At 36.9% G+C, this 21,392-nt stretch overlaps 1 protein-coding gene across 2 annotated transcripts in view; it reads right to left on the reverse strand.

Annotated features, from left to right (window-relative positions):
* cnga3a (cyclic nucleotide gated channel subunit alpha 3a) overlaps positions 1-21,392 on the reverse strand; it is a 114,881-nt gene that overhangs the window by 6,072 nt on the left and 87,417 nt on the right. Inside the window, exons 5-7 of one of the 2 annotated variants that reach the window (XM_051926874.1) lie at positions 21,241-21,291; positions 5,712-5,840; positions 3,863-3,970 (exon numbers count right to left, since the gene is read on the reverse strand). In XM_051926874.1, coding sequence (XP_051782834.1) covers positions 3,863-3,970; positions 5,712-5,840; positions 21,241-21,291 — 288 coding nt within the window. The remainder of the gene's footprint in view (positions 1-3,862; positions 3,971-5,711; positions 5,841-21,240; positions 21,292-21,392) is intronic. The other variant, XM_051926875.1, reaches the window with a different exon arrangement.

The following is a 21,392-nucleotide window of genomic DNA, read 5'->3' on the forward strand; positions in this document are numbered from 1 at the left end:
ATAATGAGTCAATTGATTCTTACATGATTTGGATGTCTGGATATATAACTGGGACTTGAAGCTATTTTGTAATATTTGGAGGGTTTTGCACAATTTATCCCTGGAGGCAAGAGTTAAATACAATATGAGGCTAAAGCTACATACACCTAGTATGAATATTGATACCCTAAAGCACTCCTAACTCTCTTTTTTCACTCACTCTTTACCTGGCCTTTCTTCATCCCACCAGTGACTCCTTATGCCAGTTTAATTCCGGACACAAATGCTGGCCTGGATTTGCATTCTGTAGCACAAGCAAGTAAAAATTTCACTGTACGCTGTACACATCATCATGATGACCTTATAAACCTAAAAAAACTTACAAGAGCTGGACCTTAAAGTCTAGGAGTTTCTAGTCCACAGAGTCCTCTGAGACCACTGCACCCCAGTCACTTTTCCCAAGCAGTTATCCTGAGTGTTCTATTAAGCAGGCAATCTTCTCACTGATCTTCTGGCCATGTACTGTTGGTCAGGAGGTCTTCCTAGCTTTCCACAACCTCAATCTTGCTTTACAACGAAGGTCAAGCATCCCAACCATGTGCTTGGCTACCTGCTCACTAGCATCATGGGAGAACACTGTCTGCTCTCTTCTGAAGCACTTTTAACATTTATAGGGTCTACCACTCCTAGTAATGTTTAAATTTCTACAATAGCAGTAAGAGGTGTAAAGAGGCTGCTAGTAGGTGATTTTCTTTCCATATAAAATAAAACAATGAGAATATTAAACTTGCCTTGAATTACATTTTTTACTTATTTATGTATTTGTTACTTAAAAGAACAACTTAATAATAAAAATTATCCCTAATCAGTACGGAAGGCATGTTATATTCTCACTGGAACGCTGTTTCATTGAGGATTTTAATTCAAGGGTTATTTTCTTGTGGTTGGGCCTGTCGAAGTCAATGTATTTCCTTAGCAGACAGAGGGTATTTTTGGTGCAGCAGATCTGTAAATAGTTTTGGCTGATGTAAGCTGACGATCATAGTCTCTCTTTTTCAGAGTTGGCTGTGCAGCAGGAGCAAGGAATTCAAATCATTTGCCAGGCTGAGCTCTCCTAACAGTTCACAACAACTAAACACTGCTGATTAGAACACAGAGCAGCATAGAATAATGCTGAATCAATATCATTCAGGTTCTGTCATGGTCTCTGAACACAACTCATTTTGTTAAAGAAGATGAACATCATCTTTATGTTTGAGGAGGCGATAAAAGTTATTTTAACCCCAGTCTTTCACTAATGTGTGCAGATGTTAGGCAGAGCACAAACTGACTAGATGCATCACAGGCTGACATGGCAACTGTCCTATGAAAGACAGCATGGTCCTGCAGTGGGGATAAAATGGATGCAGTTGCACATCCATACAGAAATGCTTGAGGAAGGCTTTCCATCACCTCAGACCCCAACCACTTGTCTGTTCACCAGCCACCTAGCTTGTAATATTAGAATCTTCACTGTTATATTAATAGTCACTTTCTAATATCTGCACAGAAGCCCTCTCCTACTAAGCACTAAAATCGCATCCCACGCTGCAAAGTATTAAGCCTGGGTGGTGCTCGCCCACAAGGCCTCCTATTGGAATGCATGCCTCCAAGTTCCAACCAAGTGTTACATAAGTAAAATCTTTGTCACATATGGTGTCTTGTGGTTGAAAACTCTCAACTAAAACTCTTAAACTAAAATCCCCACATTTGTCTGTAGTTTGATTTTTTTTTTTTTTTTAGCTTGCAAATTTTATGTTTGTTATGAGTGTGAGCGTACTATGTCCTACCACAATTGCGAGTGAGTGACACCTTAGACCTGTTGTTCTTGAGCAAATAACTGCTGATCTCAGCATTGAAAGCAAATGTCATAGATGTGATATTTCTTTTTGCATTTAGTTTAAAATTGACATTTCTCAGTCTTTTTAGATGCTTTTTGTACTTGCCCCAGCCAAAACACAGTTTCATACACAATGATTCAGATTCATGCAGCAAGAGTTAAATTATTTTGTCCTGCCTCTTATTTGTTAAACACCCACCTCCATTCACAGCACTAAAAATTACATCCTGAATCCTAAAAAATTAAATTAAAGTCTTGTGCGACTACTACAGAACTGATTGCATTTGGGTCTTTAAGCTGCTTATTTGCAAACACTGATCTGCTTGACCTCGTCTATGACTGAAGATTCCATCAGGATAAGAAACTGCATGGACAACATGTTTATACTGCTTCTTCATCCTGCAGACACTTTTTTGTGCTTGAACTACTTCAGTGGCAGTTTTTCATTGTTATTTGTGCTGCTGGTACATATATTATTTACCTGATATTTATCTAATTTCTTAAACTTTCAGATTAAATAAATAAGTCCTTCTTTATAAAATAGGTGTGGCTATGGGTAGTTTTGTTAAAATGGAGAAGAAAAAGCCCCCAGGTAAATATATATATATATATTTCTTCCAAAGCCAAACACATAGCATGGCATCCTTCTGGCTATCTACTGTATCTTGTTTATTTCTGGGCAATGACCATCCATGCTTTGAAACTTTGGAGTTGGATACAAACTGAGCAATAATCTCGGAGTTCAGCACTCCCTAACAATTTGGTGTCCATGCACCTGAAAGAAAAAGTGTTGTTATCACTCACACCTTTTTAAACAAATCATGCTTGCTACCATTTGGAATGCAAAAGTTGTCATTTTTAAAGAATATCAGTATTAACAAGGGGGCTTCGCTCGCCTACCCCCGGCATCTTGAACCCGTGCCCGCTGGGCAGCCGTAATTTCAGACGCGTGTTGTAGGAGCTTGCGTTGTTTTGAACCCATGCTTGCCCTGCTTCTGCGGTTTGAGACGTGTGTTGTAGGCGTATATCCGTCAGTAGAGCTCGTTCGGTTTGAACCCGTGCCTGCTTTGCCTCCGCAGTTTCAGACGGTGGGTCGCGTTCTGCATTTGGTACAATCCCAAACAGCACATTATTCCTAACTTCACTACGCCGTAGTGCCACGCACAATATGGCAGCAACGCCTGCGCCTTCCGTATTATGTCGGGTTTTACCATGCTGTGTAGGTGCCTTTGCCTTTCGTACTTTCCCGCGCCTTCCGACGCGCGATGTAGGCGCCTGCACCTTCCGGGTCTGCCTCCGCTGTGTGGTGTGGACGTATTCCAGTTTTCATCATCTGTAACCTGCTCTCCATGTGTTTGGCCCCGCTCTTTAACCTCTTTATGACGTTTTACTTTGTTTCCTACTCTGCCTTTTATTTCTGACCTCGCTTTATCCTGCTCGCGGCATGTCAGACGGTTCGTAGTCTCTCCTGTTTTGCTCTGGGGCGGGGGGATTTGTGTGGCGCCTGTGCACTATGTCTCCTCCATCCACGGGCAGGTCCCTGCGTCCATATCCGGTTTACCATTCTCGGTTAGTAATATGGATACTGTCAGAGCCTTGTTTATTAGTAATATATTAGCATTCATTGAATAACTTAATTATACCAAACATATAATTTTCCACCAAAACATTTCTTTAGTAAATTGTAATGTGTTTTTTGAATAGATATGTTAAAATCAAGCTTAAATAATAAAATGTTCATATTTGTTATTACTCCAATATTTTTTTGCATATTTATATTTATTGCCATCTGTATATTGATTGACCCGAGTCTTCTATACTGTGTAGTTAGGTAGAACTGTATGTCTGATATTTCTATATCATTCAGTCCAGCAACAAATTCATACATTTTATTCTGTCATAATGTATAATATTGGCAATAAATTAAAATGAATACTGGCATACATAAATTAATATGACATTATCTTGCAGTGTTGTGAGGTAACTATCTTATGAAGAACATACCTGCACACAAGCAAGCACCAATTATACATTACTGGAACTGCAATTATGGACAGCCATCGGTAATACAGATTGCTTGCTGGATCAATGACTAGCACTTCCTTTTTCTTCCTGAGAGAGAAAGAGAGAGAATCCATTAGACATAATAATGTTGGCAATCTAGTGTATGGTGATTACAGTATGACACAGTGAAAATCACTGAGGTTGCATTGAAGCTTGGGCAATGACCACAATGAAAGGGTTGGCGTTAACTTTTTCAGATTGTGTGATTTTACTAACACAGAAATAACCCATCTCATGTCATGTTCTTTACTTGAGGGGAATGCATGAAATACATTTTAGCATACTGCCAAATTATTATATGTGACGAAGTCACCTTTAATTTTGAAGTCTATATCCTTCTTTGGTGTCTGTGTCACCTCTCACCCTCCTAAAGTGTAGTTATGATTCTAAGGTGCATAATCTCAGTCTTTAGTCACAACTGCTGTGAATATTATGAAAGTAGACATTAGTATGGAGACATTATTGTATGATGACACAGCTCCACATGATAGCTACTGTTAGTGTTGCTTTCCATCATATTAACATTTCATTAGACCCATTAAACTTCTTTAAAATATTATTTTGACAGAAGATACAATTGCAAGCTGTATCAGTATAACTCTTTTAACATGATTGAAAACATTTTATTCTGAACTAGCTGAAATACCCAGCATTGCCCAGGAGGAAAATAAAGTGTTTTTTTTTTTATTTTAAATTGTTTGAGAAAAAAAAAAACAAAAAAAAAAAAACAACTTTAAAAATAAAAATAAATTAACAAACAATGAAGACTTACTAATTTGCTTGTCTTGCGGTCTTGTATGTATGTTACCATCCAGTTGATGCTCGAAACTGGCCAACTCTATTTAATTTTAAAAGCAATAGGGGCGCGGTGGTGCTCAAACATAAAGAATGCTGGCAGTCACCTCCAGTTCGCCCTCTGATGGTCGTTCCGAGTGTCAACTGGATGATAACATGCATACAAGACCACAAGATCATCCCCCACCCTACCCAGAAGGGGGTGGGTTAGGGTTGATTTCACCCTACAGTATTTTTAGTCGACCAATGAGAAACGTGTACCAAGTATCATGAAAATCGCTTTAGGCGTCTGGAAGTGATGCTGGAACATACATATATACATAAACACATACATTTACTTTTTATATATATATATATATATATATATATATATATATATATATATATATATATATATATATATATATATATATATATATATAGATAAGTGCACAAGCTTGTGAGATTTTGGATTGTCATGATTACAATTGCGTCAGTAGTGGGATGCCTTTTGCTAACTACAGGAAATTTATGAGGGGAAGTGTTAAAAATGTTCAATATACAGCCTTTAATAAAGTCACGCACCTCATTCTTAAGTAACATTGATGGTAGCTGTATGGGCTACAGAAGTTCTTCTACAACGTAATTGATTTACTATATTTTGTTCTATTTGAATAGCTTCGGATGACCCTACTAGCAAGAATATATGAAGGACTGTTTGGATTTTCACTAACAACAGTCTGTGAAAACTAAGCCTCACTAGACCAAAGAGGTTTCTACCATAAAGATGGGCATGAGGCTGCTGGATGGATGGCAGGGTATGCAAACAGAATGTGAAGTAAGCTGTCATGGGTTTAAATAGGTGAGATTTAATGGATTGGTGCTTTAAATCATTCTTTAGAGAGTATCCCTTTTTAAAGGTTCCATTTAAAATTTAACAAAGAAGCAGTACAATAACCTCACTGGTTTTATCACAAAACTAGTCTAATCACCAGCACTACCACATGATACTTACTCCTCTTCTTTCTTTTTGTCATCCTTCTTGGCATCTTTCTTGTCATCCTTTTTGTCATCTTTTTTCTCATCCTTCTTTCCCTCCTCCTTTTTCTCCTCTTTCTTTTCCTCCTTCTTTTCTTCTTTTTTGCTATGTAATGATTTTGTTTTTTTTGCCCATTGATTAGACAGTTCATTTTTATTCACATTTTGAAGTATTACTACTACTTCTATTTATATCTAAGCATCACTACAGCTAGAAGCGGGGTGGAAAGCAGCTTAACTAAGATTCAAGCAGAATAAAGCTTGTGTTACAGTTAGAAGTTACTTGTTGGCTTAGATGTGATCTGTTAGCCTTATGTTAAGCAAAGAAAATGTTTCATGAGCATTTTTGAGATTAGCTTCATGTGTGAAATTATAGCAAAGAAGATGCAAGCACTTTTGAACTAAATGTTCAAGAATCAGTATAGTTTGTGTGGATTTTGAGGAAATGAAGTTCATGTGCATTTCCGGACCCAGCTGTTTGAGAGACGTATGGGTTGTTTGATTTTTTGCCATTAAAAATACCAGTGTGCTATCTTGGTAACAAACTATATGATGATTGAGAAAATTATTTTTTGTTTTCTAAGTAACACAGGTAGCCAAAACCCAAACTAAAGCAAACACACCTTAAAGGGTGAGTAAAGGGCTCTGATCCAGGGATAACATCAAGAAGGACCTCTTGAAGATGACCATGCAAAGTTCAACCCCCCAATCCCACCCTCCCCTATATTTCAGGAAGAGTTTAGTAATTCCAGTTCTACTTTGGAATATATTTACAAGGGATTCTGACTTAAACCAAATGCCAGATTCTTTTCTTTATTGTTTTACTGCCTTTTTAAAACTGCTATTTTTCACTCCTACTTTATTGGAAGCAGACTGTGATGTTTCTTTATAGTAACAGAGTTTGAGATACTGGCAAAGAATCTAAAAAGTCATTGCTGAGCAACTTGGTGGGATTAAGAGTCAGAACCTGATATATACAACTCAATCCAAGACAAAGAGAAATACACACTTTAATACACTTGTATTTAGAAGCAAGATAGTTAGAATTGAATTTGTCTTAGATGTGACCTGTTGACTTATATATTTTTCTTTTGAGATTTTCATTTACCTTGATGTGTGAAAAATTAACAAGTGAGACATCAAAAATTTCAGTCTAACTGCTCAATATAAATGAATATCTGTCCACAATAACATACTTAACTTTTATACCTCTACATTTTCTTTATTATTATTATTATTATTATCAGTTTGCCATACTTTGCTTCTCTCACCTATAAGCCCCATGCTAGCTACTACCCAAGTGTCTATCTCCACAGTCAATTCATTTTTAACTAATACTGTATAGCATTTAAAAGCAAGCACAATCCTAATCAGTTCATTATATTGGGTGGTCCAGATCTAATTATGGAACTTTTAATGCAATGCAGGAAAACAATGCAAGACAAAAGAATTTGTTTGAAATATCTTGTAATAAACGAATGCAGGGCAGGTGCTGCCATCTATTGGCAACAAAAATAATTTTTTGTGAATTCTCTATGTAATAAACTTAATAAGTTATAGCGTAATGAAAATTGCATAATTAGATCTGGACCACCCTGTATTCAAGGAAAGTGTCCACTGCTTCTATAACAATGATTTTATTCTTCCAAAATGATTTCCTATGACTCTGCTAGGCATGTGACTGAGACCTGGACTGTTGTGCTTTATTAAAAGTGAATTCTATATCCATGAGAAACTGTATTTTGTTTATTTACTGCACTGTCCCCATTGATCACTTCATTCTGCTAGTAAATATTTCAGTAAACAGGTGCCTTCAAATATTCACTGTGCCACTTTATGCTTTCTCCTCCTCCCCCTTCTACAATTGCAGATTTAATTTTTTTTTCACTATGAAATCTTGGTATATTTTATTGGGATTTTTTATATTATCCAACAGAAAAAACAAGTCAAAACATAACAGCTTCTACAAAGCTATAAATGATAAAATTAGGTGATTTTGTAAATATTCACCTAAAGATGTCTTAAGTGGGGTAGATGCTGACACAAAGCAAATTTGTTAACATTGCATATTTTTTCTAAAATATCACCTACAAAAGAAATAGTGCAGTGGTTTTCAAATTTAGTCCTGGGGACTTCCATGGCTCCTGTTTTTTCTGCCAGTTTCACAATCAGTACATATTTAGTACTTTTAATTGATCTCATTGTTTTGTTATTTGGCCAACAAATATCTCTAAGAAATTCATAGCTTTAAACGCCCAAGTGTCTTTTGCTGCTTTCCTTTTATTTTACCCTTTTTTATGGCTCTTTGTCAGGGAAAGCAGCTGAAATGCATTACAACAATAGAAACACACCTTCTAATTCCATGAGGTATTATATTTTCCCAATATGCATCCTCATTTTTAAAAATTATTAAAGGCTGGCTGCAATTAAAACAATCAGCAATGAGCAGTGCAGACAGCATTAACCTCTAACAGAGATCAGTTACTTCGCTGTCATTTCCAGTTGTGAGCTCATTAAGAAAAAATTCTTATAAATGAACAAACAAGTGAATATGGCACTGAACTCCCTTTTGGCATTCAGTGTTGGCTGCATTTTCATGCGATTAGGAGAAAAAACTTTAAATAAAAGGGCAAATTTAAACAGAAGTGGCAAAAGAATTTAAGTATTTGAATATGTAAGTAAAGGTCAGATTCTAAATAATGAGATCTTGGGAACCAGTGATATAGCATATACTGTGTTGTGTTTCACATAAACTTGGAATTTAGCAAAAAGACCAACTCTACTCCACTGATCATGGAAACAGAAATACCTAATTTTTTGACAATTAGTGCACATTGTCCTATTAATTCACTTCAGGCATATGCAAACCGATAGCATACAAGTGTAAACTGATGCACTTCACTTACAAACCAATAACAAACACACTGGGACTAGTGATATACAAGTGCAAATCAATATAGTTCCTATGCAAACCAGTAGTATACTTATACAAACCGATATAGTTCACACTTAAACCGATAATATATGGACATGAACCAATACAGTTCATATGAATGAAACCAGTATTGTACGCATGCAGAATTATAGTGAATACTCATAAAGCAATATCATTCACATATACATCAGCAGATTACACACAAAAATATATGATTTATGGCTTGTTTGACCCATCATATATAAATATTTAATGAAGCAATTATCAACATACTTCTGTGATTTAGACTTTAAATAGCTTTGCTATGCTAAATTAGTACTTGTATATTTACTAATAGATTTATCCTTTATTTGCTGTGTACAGACATATAAAACTATTTAGCTTGTACCAGAAAATCATTTTATTTAATGCCATATGCTATATGAAAATTATATTAAGGTATAAGACAAGGTCCTTTGCAAGCGTAACCATCCAAACTGTTTTGGTGTTAGACATTTTTAGGCATTTGATTAATGTTCTAAGATCTTGTTTTGCATTCTTGTGGATTTGAAAATCTAGGAACAACTCCGTATTATTATTTGGTCATTGACAAGTGTCTAGTGTTAGATATATTTTATTATATTGGTATTTTCATTTATCGCAATGCCTTTTTACGTTCTTATGGGCGCTTCCATTTTGAGGTTCTCATTGTCAAGATGCCATTCCCAGTTCCTGGGGGGCACAGTCCTGGAAGTCACGTTGCGATGCTTTATAAGCCAATGCCACAGCTCTATCTTCATCTGAGATTGCGGATCAAAAAGAAAATTGTACAAAATAATTGGGGTGTTTCTGGTTTGGAATAATTTGTGATTCCCTTTTAGATTTTGAATTTGGGTAGCGTTTTGGAATTGGCAACATTTTATTTAAATTGACTCACACTTCATCTGCTGGTCCTTCCATATTCCTAGCTGTTCAGTCTGCACTGGCAGTACATAAACAGTGTGTGGCACAAGGTAGGTTTTTTTTTTTTTTAACCAAGAAGTTCCCAATCTGTTCTAGTTACAGAGAGTAGTAAGGGCAAAATGAACTTACAGTAGCGGAACTGTTTTACTGGAATAACTCTTTAAAGAAATACTTGAATAAACTGATTAAAAAAAATGAATACACCCTGTTTCTGGTTGTTTGTCACAATGGTTTAACATTTAGAAACTCATCCATGTTTCAAAGACTCAAGTTCTGGTGATGTGGTGCTTTCAGCATTAAATTTAACGTAAATACTATTTTTCTCCCATTTTGAGAGTTTTATTTTTGGCCACCTGTGAAATTAAAACATATTGAAATGTACCCCAGCAAAACACATCCAAGGTTGTGATTTCCAGAAATATTTTTAGTACTGTTCTGAGAGCTAACATTATTTGTATCTATAGCTGATATACAGTGCATCCAGAAAGTATTCACAGCGCATCACTTTTTCCACATTTTGTTATGTTATAGCCTTATTCCAAAATGAATTAAATTCATTTTTTTCCTCAGAATTCTACACACAACACCCCATAATGACAACATGAAAAAAGTTTACTTTAGGTTTTTGCAAATTTATTAAAAATAAAAAAACTGAGAAATCACATGTACATAAGTATTCACAGCCTTTGCTCAATACTTTGTCGGTACACCTTTGGCAGCAATTACAGCCTCAAGTCTTTTTGAATATGATGCCACAAGCTTGGCACACCTATCCTTGGCCAGTTTCGCCCATTCCTCTTTGCAGCACCTCTCAAGCTCCATCAGGTTGGATGGGAAGCGCCGGTGCACAGCCATTTTAAGATCTCTCCAGAGATGTTCAATCGGATTCAAGTCTGGGCTCTGGCTGGGCCACTCAAGAACATTCATAGAGTTGTCCTGAAGCCACTCCTTTGATATCCTGGCTGTGTGCTTAGGGTCGTTGTCCTGCTGAAAGATGAACCGTCGCCCCAGTCTGAGGTCAGGTTTTCATCCAGGATGTCTCTGTACATTGCTAGTCATCTTTCCCTTTATCCTGACTAGTCTCCCAGTTCCTGCAGCTGAAAAACATCCCCACAGCATGATGCTGCTGCCACCACCATGCTTCACTGTAGGGATGGTGCCAGGTTTCCTCCAAACGTGACGCCTGGCATTCACACCAAAGAGTTCAATCTTTGTCTCATCAGACCAGAGAATTTTCTTTTTCATGGTCTGAGAGTCCTTCAGGTGCCTTTTGGCAAACTCCAGGCAGGCTGTCATGTGCCTTTTACTAAGGAGTGGCTTCCGTCTGGCCACTCTACCATACAGGCCTGATTGGTGGATTGCTGCAGAGATGGTTGTCCTTCTGGAAGGTTCACCTCTCTCCACAGAGGACCTCTGGAGCTCTGACATAGTGACCATCGGGTTCTTGGTCACCTCCCTGACTAAGGCCCTTCTCCCCTGATCGCTCAGTTTAGATGGCCGGCCAGCTCTAGGAAGAGTCCTGGGGCCTCATGTATAACACCGTGCGTAGAACTCACACTATAACATGGCGTAAGCACAAAAGTGGGAATGTGCGTACGCACATAAAAATCCAGATGCAGGAATCTGTACGTATGTAAACTTTCACGTTCTTCCACTACATAAATCCCGATCAGCGTGAAAAGTAACGTATGTGCGCGCGCCTTCTGTCCCGCCCCAACTCCTCCCAGAATTACGCCTCTTTGAATATGCAAATCAATATAAATAGCCTTCTGTGAAAAGACAATGGGAAAAGCACGGGGGGAAATATAAGAATTTCAGCGAAAACCAAGTGGAGGCAAAGGAAAAACATACTATTTGTTGGTTTAAACAGTGGTATAATCAACAAAAGGAAGTTGATCGAGTGACAGAGTGTCAAAGAAACTCGAAGGCTCAAGTTCACAAAGTCGTACAGTGCCCGAAATAAAAAAGAAATCACATATCAAAGTCGAGTCGTAGTCCACCGTTTGAGTGTCATATGAAAGCTTATTAGGGTACAGACAAAAAAAATAGGGACACAGTGGGAAAAAAGCACGAAATGTCAACTTTAATCTCGAAATTTCCACTTTAATCACGTAGTTTATTTTGCCATTAGAGTAGAACATCATAAACTTCATCTTAAAATCGTTTAATTTACTAGTTTCTCAAATCCCATTGTAACTAAAGTGGCACATTAAATGCTTTATTCTGTATTTGATCTTCTATGTGCTCTACATGTGTGAATCACTACCTGCTTCTTAAATGGGCTTTCTCTTTCTCCGACAGGACACAGAATCCATTACATTCGTGATATTACAGCTCTCTGAATAATTAAAATACTGAGATGTATACGTGATATCTTTTTCATGATGATAGGAATGAAAGCATGTTATTAAACATGAGAACACAGTGGCACAGTGCTTGTTCATGTCTCACGCAATATAATATAACATAATATAATATAATGTTGTTATGTAAAATACAAGACATAAGACAGACGACCTTCTCTTCTTTTTGTGAGGTCCAATGACTCCAAGTTCTATATTCCTCATAGCTGCACTATATGTGTTGTACTTCCGGACAAACATTCATTGGTTGTAATCTTTCATACACACAAGCCCACCCCATGACTGAGGGCAAAATCAAACTGACTTCGTTGGAGTGAGTCATGGACTAGTTGGATTGAGTTGTGGGGCATGTCAAATTAGGTGACTAAAGTCACAGGAGCACTCTGACGACAGCCTTGTACTCACTAAAATTATGTAAATAAAAGCTATGACTGAAAAGCATTGGGTAAGTTATCAGATGTCACGGCCTTAAATCACAAGTGCCAGGTTGTTCACTACAGATGGAGTGGGCACAGACAATCCTAAATAAATTACTGTGTACCAAGCACATGTTGAGGGATTATGTTTGTGTCTCTCTCTGTTTATTTCTCTCTGCTGTATATGTGTAGTGCAACTGCTGTGATGTTTGTACTGCTTAAACTGCATGTACATGTTTTGCCTGTCTTGGTGATGCTCTGTTTCAGAGTTCTGTGTGTTATTTTAGAGAATAGCATTTGATTGCTATAATAATCAATACATTTTTATATTATGCCTACAGCCATGGTGTTCAAAACATTTAATGCATTTATTGTTTGGTTGTAATTGTGTGCTGTTCTTTGTTTAACTCTAGTGTGGCTTCTGTGTAAAGGGTATATTGGTTTGTCTGCTGGAGCACAAGGTGTATGCCCAGAGTGGCACTGACTTCATGTTATAAAACAGTCTCTTCACACTAGTGCATGAATGAATTCTTGTGACATTAATACCTTAATAAAACAGTTATCGTAACCAATATGTAATTATTCTCTTTAATTAACAATACATTCAATTTGATATTGGAAATTCATATTGACAAGTACAAATCCACAGAAATGCAAATGTTAATTTAAGATTTAAAATTAAAATTAAATTTAAATTTAAAATTAAATGTTAAATTAAGATTTGTTTTGGGCAACAGGTCTGAAACAGAGAAACATTTTGTGCAACCTCAATCATGGATTAGTTTTCTGCTTCAAATGTAGCTTGAGAGAGGCTATTTCAGTTTGGTTATGTTGTACACTGTATTTTCCTCTTTTACACATGAGAGAGCCACTCCTGGAGCAAACAGATCCTCAGTAGTCAAGCTACTAAAATGGCATAAAAGTCGTGTACCCATGCCTGTGGCTTATGCTTGAATGTACTGCTTGTACAAACAGCAGACAGCAGTCTGAGCAAATCTCTAACACATGTCACATACATTCCATTACAAAAGATTTAATAAGGACAAATGTGATTTCTGTCTCTGTGAAGAAGGAAATAAAAAGTCAAGAATATGCCAATCTTGAAAAGCATCCCCAAACACCCCCAAAATGTTATGTAATGCATACATTTTGTATCTTGATCAAAAAATAAGAAAATGACTATTTTGCCACAATTACAATAAGTAAACAAATTTTAAAAAGCAACATCCATCTCTACACCCATGACTACGTAGCTAACACCATCTTCAAGTTTGCTGACAACACCACTGGAATAGGTCTGATCAGCGAGGACGATGAGATGGCCTACAGGGAGACTCCTGGCAGAATGATGTCAGGACAACAACCTCACCCTCAATGTTAGCAAAACTAAGGAGATGATTGTGGATTTCCGCAAACAGGCAACAGAGCACAGCCCCATCTACATCGGAGGTGAGGCTGTGGAACAGTTCATCAGCTTTAGGTTCCAAGGAGTCACCCTCACTGATGACCTTAAATGGGCAATTCACACTGCAGCAGTAGTCAAGAAAGCCCAACAGCGCCTCTACTTCATGAGGAGACTGAGTAAAGCCCGGATGTCCCCCACAACCCTTTGCAGATTCTACAGGTGTACTGTGAAATCACAGTGTGTGGTGAACACAGCACAGCAGATCACGGGCACACAGCTCCCTGCAATCCATGACATCCACACTACACGCTGTCTCAGGAAAGTGAACTGTATCAGGCGGGACCCCAGCCACCCTGCACTGTCACTTTTCACCCTCCTCCCATCGGGGAAGCGACTAAAGTGCATTTGGACGCACACCTCCAGGTTCAGGAACAGTTTCTACCCAACTGCAATCAGACTCATGAACAATCAGTAACCTTGTGTCACCTCCACTGCTACTTGCGCATATACTTCTGCCACTGTCTCTATTTATTCCTAGGATTCTAGTTTTATTTATTTACTTATTTATATTCATATAATTATTGTGTGTTTTTTGTCTGTGTTCACTGTCTGCGTGGGCACATGCAAGCAAGCATTTCACTGTACATGGTACTTGTACACATGACAATATTGAATTGAATTGAATTGAATGAATATGATGTACATATGTAGCAGTGTGATTAAAAAAATGCAAATATTTTTTTGATTTGTCTGCTCCCATCCCAATCTAAATGTCAAACTCCATTTGTGGTTGTGATTAACTATTGTTGAAACATATATTCTTTTAACAAATGATCTAAAACAATGGTTGACTGCCCCGTGTCCTGTGGTTTTAACTAATACAAATTGTTAAAAAAGTTTAAGCGACGGGTGGTCTGGGGATGCAGCACAGTGGTAGCACTGCCACTTCACATTAAGGAGACATGAGTTTGTGTGTTCTCCTGATATCTGCGTGGGCTTCATCCCGGTGCTCCTGTTTCCTCCCACTATCCAAAGACGTGTGTTAGATGAATTGGAAATGCTAAATTGACCCCTGTGTGTGTTTGGTGTGCGCACGTGTGTGTTTTCACCCTGCAATGGACATCCTATCCTAGCTGGGATGGGTTTCTTCAGAATCAAGTCCAGACTCCCATTACCCTCGTCTAGGATTAAGCAGGTTCAGAAAATAACATGACACCTATTTTGAGACTTCCCAGTATTTCACCCAGGAAGTCCATGCATGTTTCTCCTGCATTCTGGTTACAACCACAAAGTTGGTTAGTAGAACAGTAAAGAAGAACTATACAGCACACCTACTGATCTCTAACAAGATTTATTGTCCAGAAGGACAAAGTCATAATGCATGAAGCCAAAATCAAAAAGACAATTGTGCAGGAGTGAACTCATCAAAGCATTGAGTGCAGTTATACTATTGCTTTTCTGTAACATTTCCATTCATCCTGAGGGCACTTGAAGAATTTTGCAAATAATAATTAGCTAAAATTACAATTCTGTAATCAATAAAAGTAGAAGAGATTTATCCTGAAAGACTCATAGCTGTTATTTCAGCTAATAGTTCCTGAACAGATGCTGCCTGTATACCTATCTGAATATTTCTACATTTAACTTGAAATAATCTGTAAAATTATCTTTTCATTTTGACACTACACCTGTTTGAGTAAGGTTAGAGGTGTGAGTAGGTGAATGAGTGCACCTTGACAAGTTTTGTTCCTGCCCTGTTCCTGAAAGTGCATTCCCACTTCCCATGACAAAATAATGCGTTGACCAGTGGCTGGAATCCCAATTACATAAATTGAGTCCGTATTTTTAAAATGTAAAAAACAGAAAAGTATAGAAACTATTTAATTGTTGTTCAATCATTTCATTAGGAAAGGATTGAAGCATAAAAGGCAATAATGTCCAAATTATCTTAAACATTTTGTTAATTGACACTGAATCAGCCCGATAACATGTGAGTGCAATAAACGCAAGTTGTTACTCTATCTACAGTTATCTGGGGAATGTGAATCACATTCCGGGTCTTGCACTAAAGTTAAAGGTTCGTACATTTTTGCACATACCAATATTTATTTAAGTACAATGTTTGAATGATGCAGTTTGTGAGAGCTATTCTTAAATGGTAAATACTTTAAGCTGATTTCAGAAAAATGAAAAAACTTTTATTTTAAAAATTACAATGGGGTTGTAACATGAAGTCATATTCAGTACTATGGTGATCAACCAGCAGAGGGCAGAATGCTTCCATGTATAAACTTCCTAAGATTTATGACAGTAACAGATAGCAACAGATAAAGTACAGCTAGAAAGAGAAAGAAGGCAAATATTTTATTTTAACTGTGGAGGGAAATATAGAAAGGGAATTCAATAGTTTATATAGCAAAAAAGTATCCAGATTATTTTAATTGATTCATTTTGTAATTTGTTATTCTTCCTCACTTTTAGGCTTGTGTACATTGCAAACTATGGTGGTGTTTATTATGAAAGTAAAGTAGTATACCTGTACAAAATCAAGACTTGACAGTCCAGCACTTACATATTATGCATTAATTGCTAATCTTTACATTCTCTTATTTATAATTAACTAGTGGGCTTCGCCCCCTGGTCGCTTCGCTCGCCAACCCCCGTGTTTGGTTTTCCGGATACACACTTTTAAGATTTTTTTTTCTTTGAATTGTTGCTATTTCATTAGTTTCACTTTTATTTCAGAACTTCTGTAAAAACAATATTTGTAATCTTGCGAGTCCCAATATGCTGAATCTTTTTAATGAGGTCAGGACAGATTTCTCTGTTTGGAATTTCAGCACAGACAAAACGATCTATATCATAAGCAGTTAATAATTTTTTTTTACAAAGTGACAAAGTAAGTAGAGTTCTGCATTGGACTCCTGTCTGTAAAGTCGTGCTATTTTCCTCTCACGGTTCCAAAGGTACATGGGGTTACCAAGGTGATACCCCAGCTTTTGTCTGTTTTTGTACAAGGGCTAGACAGAACGTTTTTGACTCCGGGGGTAAATTTAGCTTTTTAAATAAGCAGACAGATAAATATATATACATTAACAAAGTAACCAATAAATGCATGTGCGGTAAACTCCGTTTTTGAAATTCTCAAGATTCTTTATTTGTCACATGCATAGTTATACAGGACAACGCGCAGTGAAATGCATCCTGATCCGCTTATCAAAAACTGTGCAAAGTTAGAAGAATATCAGTTAAATTAACAAAAAGTCATAGATTGAACGATAACAGTATAGTAGAACATAATAAATAAGTAAAATCATGTGAATAAAGTAGAATTAAGTGTTAAGGTGCAATAGCGTAGTAATTATTGTGCAAAACCAAAGTTAGACTGGTGCATAGTTAAATGAGGCAGTTTGTTTGTTTGCTCTACTGCGATCTTTACTTTCTTTTTTTATATTTTCTAATTTTCCTACTTTCATATCCTTTAACTTTCTCCACATGTATATAGCGTCGTTTTTTTTTTTTGTGCCTTTCTAATTTCACTGGTTTCATAGTCTCTAACCTGCTCTGCAGATGTTTAGCGTCAACGTTTGTAAATGTCTTTATGAAGTTCTACTTTGTCATTTTACTCATTGTCTTTTAATTCTGAGCGGTACAGTACAATACATATAACAGAATAAATCCTCAATACAGTATTAAAATAAAAATTCTAGAAGTACGGAGTAGAATTTCACATTAGATGATATCACATAATATGATTTGGATTTGTTTTAAGTTCTGGAGACCTCATTCATCAAGCTGCCTCCCCCATTTTGCCATTCCACATCTGAAATAGCACTAATCCGAAGAAAGGACCCCTCATTCCCATGTCCCCATTCATTAGGGATGACTTTACCTTAAGCAGGCAATCTACAATTTAAAGAGATTGTTATTTTCTTGTGAATTGTTACATATGCATTATTTTCACTTTCACTTTAAAAACTTTTGTAAAAACAATACTTGTTTCTTTATTTCCTGCCCCACGCGAGGTTACATCTCTTTCTTCCCAGACGTATAATGCTGCTCGTGTTGTGAAGGGTGTTGCAGCTGAACGTACGCTAAGGATATGCCTTTGGATCATTTGCTGTCTTTTTGCTGCTTGCTAGCTGCCTCTTCTACCTGTCGCATGTCGTTGTTTTAAGAGCTCAGAGCACATGATGCTTGCCTGCCAAAAGCAATCCAACAACTGCTAGCTTAGAGGTCTGTTGACTTGTTTTAAATGATGGCTCACTGCCTGGTCTCGCGTGACGTTGTAAAAGCAATACCTGTCTTTTATTGCTAGCCACGGGCGTGGTTGAATTCTTTCTTGCAGGATGTATAACGCTGCTCGCGTTCGGTTGGGGTAGCTGCTGTCGCAGCTTTCTCCACATGTGTGTAGCGCCGTTTTGTTTGTTTTTTGAGCCTTTCTAATTTCACTGGTTTCATAGTCTCTAACCTGCTCTGCATGTGTTTAGCATCAACGTTTGTAAACGTATTTATGAAGTTCTACTTTCTTTTATTCATTGTCTTTTAATTCTGAGCCCGATTGGACGTGCCTTGTTTTTCATTCCACTTGTTCCGGGCTGATCATCAGGTTCCTTATTTTCTAAATTTGCACCTAGATTATTGTTTTTCTTTTTAGCATTTTTTTCTCTCCATCGCTTTTGGGTGTCTTTTCTCCGCGCTTTTCTTTCTTCTTCGTTTAATTGTCAACGTTTCATTTCTACCCTATTCATTTCATTTCTACCCTGTTCATTTCTACCGTATTGACCTTATACACTTTATATGCACTGAGAGCCCTGGAGCTGTGTGTGCTGCATGACTGTCTTTACGCTACTAATTTGTTTTTTTTGATATTGCTTGTAAGTAGGGTGTGTCTTGCAAGACTCTTGTTCTATGTTCCCATGAGACACACCGTGGCAGGTCTCTTTCGTCTCGCGGGTCTTTAAATTATCTTCCGAGAAGATCACGTATCATAGACTATCAGGACAGGGGACAGGATTTCTTTTTATAATAGAGAGATAATACCTGCATTGTTACATTTTAAAAGATTATTATTTTTAAGGTACAATTGAATAACACAACCGGATGTATAGAAGCTAAATAATCAGAAACACCAAATAAAAAATGCCCATTGTGTTGTATAAAGAAACATTTAATACATTTTGGGAAAATCTATGAGAGTAAGAAGACACACATTTTAACAACAAAAAGTTGCAAGTAACTTGGACCAAAAGTCAAGCAGCTCTAGAAAGTCTTAATAAATTAATGCAAACAGTGCACAGCTTCAAGACTAAAAGTGATGCAATGAAACTGAATGTTAAAAAACAGCGTAGTGTGAGGATTCACTCCTAAAATAGGGATTTGAATAGTTATGTTTTTAATGGCTCAGTTTCCATATAGGTGAGAAGCTGAAATTTCACGTGCTCATTTCTTGCAGTGTACTTACAAAAGTTAGGTATGTTTCATGTCCTATTGCAACACCCAAGGGGGGGTTAGGGAAATGGGTGTACCCTCTAAACTGTATATATAGATAGGGGAAACCCCTCCTGACTATTTCTGCGACTTCAAATATACGTAGGAAGCCCAAATTTCCCATGCTCATCCTTTACACTGTATTTACAAATGTTAAGTATGTATGGAACTGACCTCTCCTTTTGCCGGTTTCATTCCTTATTTCCGTTAACAGATGATTTATTTCACTGCAGAGACACACAAGGTTCCGTCCCCAGTCCCCCTTCCTTTTTCCGCACAGCCGCTGTCCATGCGCCTACTACGTGGTTGGCTCCCTGCCTATATACATTAATGACATCCCGCACTCATGAGCCTCCTCACTTGCTTCCTTACTTTCCTCAGCTGTTTGTCGTGCTCACTGCTCCCTTCTTCTTTACTCCACCGTTTCAAGCCTGTTATTGTGCGCCTTGCTTCATGTCTTCCTGATGGTGACTCCTGCCTTTTCGTTACAATCATCAAATTCACTCTCAATATTAAAATAAGCCTATGACAATTACACTGACAATCATGTTACGTTATTTTTAAAATGTTTCCTTTTCTTTTACATAACTTCTTTAACACACTACTTCTTTGCTGCAAAGCGCGGGTATTTTGCTAGTATATATATAGTATATATCTGAGTATATATATGTATATGTACATATATCTATATATACATATACAACAAGCTGCTGCTTCGCCCCTGTAAAACACACAGGAAACTCCACTCTATTGTCTGCAGCTAATGTTATGTTTACAAAGTGCTCCACTCCGGCTGACCAACACACTTCCAAACTCTAACTTTCACTCCAGTCCCAGTTTGTACAGTCCCTGAGAGACAGCACTTGTACAGTTCGCTGGGTTGGCTCACTCAAAAAAGTCCTTGGAAACAGTCACAGCACCCCTTAGTGTTTCAAACCAGGTAGATTCATGGTGGAATAGACTACTTACTAAATAAACTTTGGGTTCAAGTCCACAACAAAAATAACTAAATCCCCTCTTCAGTGATTTAAGTTTAGTTATCTGGACAAAAACATCACTTAAAACATTCCTCAGGTAATTTCTAAACACGTGCACTACGTATCTAGAAACTTCTTTTCTCCATCACTTTCCAATGTCTGCCTCCCTTTCTCTTTCCCATATGCCTTTTGTCTATGACTTTTGACTTTTTCCCTTTTGTTTGCTACCATCCTGGTAAGTAAAATAAAATAAACGTAATTTTTTACTTTTAACCTTGGAACATTTTAAATACTATTACATAACATTTTAAAATTCATAATAAAATATTTTTTATTTATTTTAAATTATAACAAGTGCATTGCTATTATTACCTTGTATCTCAATTTTTTAAAATCTTTTAAGGAAGCATAAAATACAAGGACACATGGCACGCAGCTAGCAGTTAACTGCAGTGAGCAGATCACTTTTTTTCAGTAAATAGAGTTTAATTTTAGCTCATTTTTGTACATTTGTAATAGGCAGGAAATCATTGCCAGTCTGTTCTTTCTATTATTTAAATTTAATGAATGTATATCACCTTGATTGATAGCATGTGACCTTCACTGCAGTAATTGCTTTCCTTTTATTTAGGAAAACAAAGGCATTCTACTACAATAGAATACTTTGGAAGAAAAGCATTCAGATAAGGATTTCTGTTTTTAATATTGTGTATGCCAGAGGTTTCATTCATTAATAAGAATAAAGTCATCTTTTCAGTTGTAAGTGTGGAAATGACATTGACAGGTGGATACCCAAGCAAAACTTTTGTGTAGCAACTCAAATCAGTTTAATGACTCCCCTGAAACATACAGAAATTAAAAGCAGAATTTATTTAAATGATATCTAAAATCTAAAGGAACTACATTAAACTTTAACTGGAAGTATCTAGAGTCTATTTTTCTAATATTTTTGAATGCTTAATTTTTTATATTACTCACTTATCTGTATTGTTACAGTTGTTGACATTGTAATTTGCCAAAGGCCAGCGACTATTTCAAATGTAGGAATAAAATTAATAGTAATACATGCATCTTTAAAGGCAAAAATCAATGCTCCAAAGGCCAACAAAAATAATGCTAACATACGTTAA

Source organism: Erpetoichthys calabaricus, chromosome 4 (assembly GCF_900747795.2).
Source record: "Erpetoichthys calabaricus chromosome 4, fErpCal1.3, whole genome shotgun sequence".
NCBI lineage: Eukaryota > Metazoa > Chordata > Cladistia > Polypteriformes > Polypteridae > Erpetoichthys > Erpetoichthys calabaricus.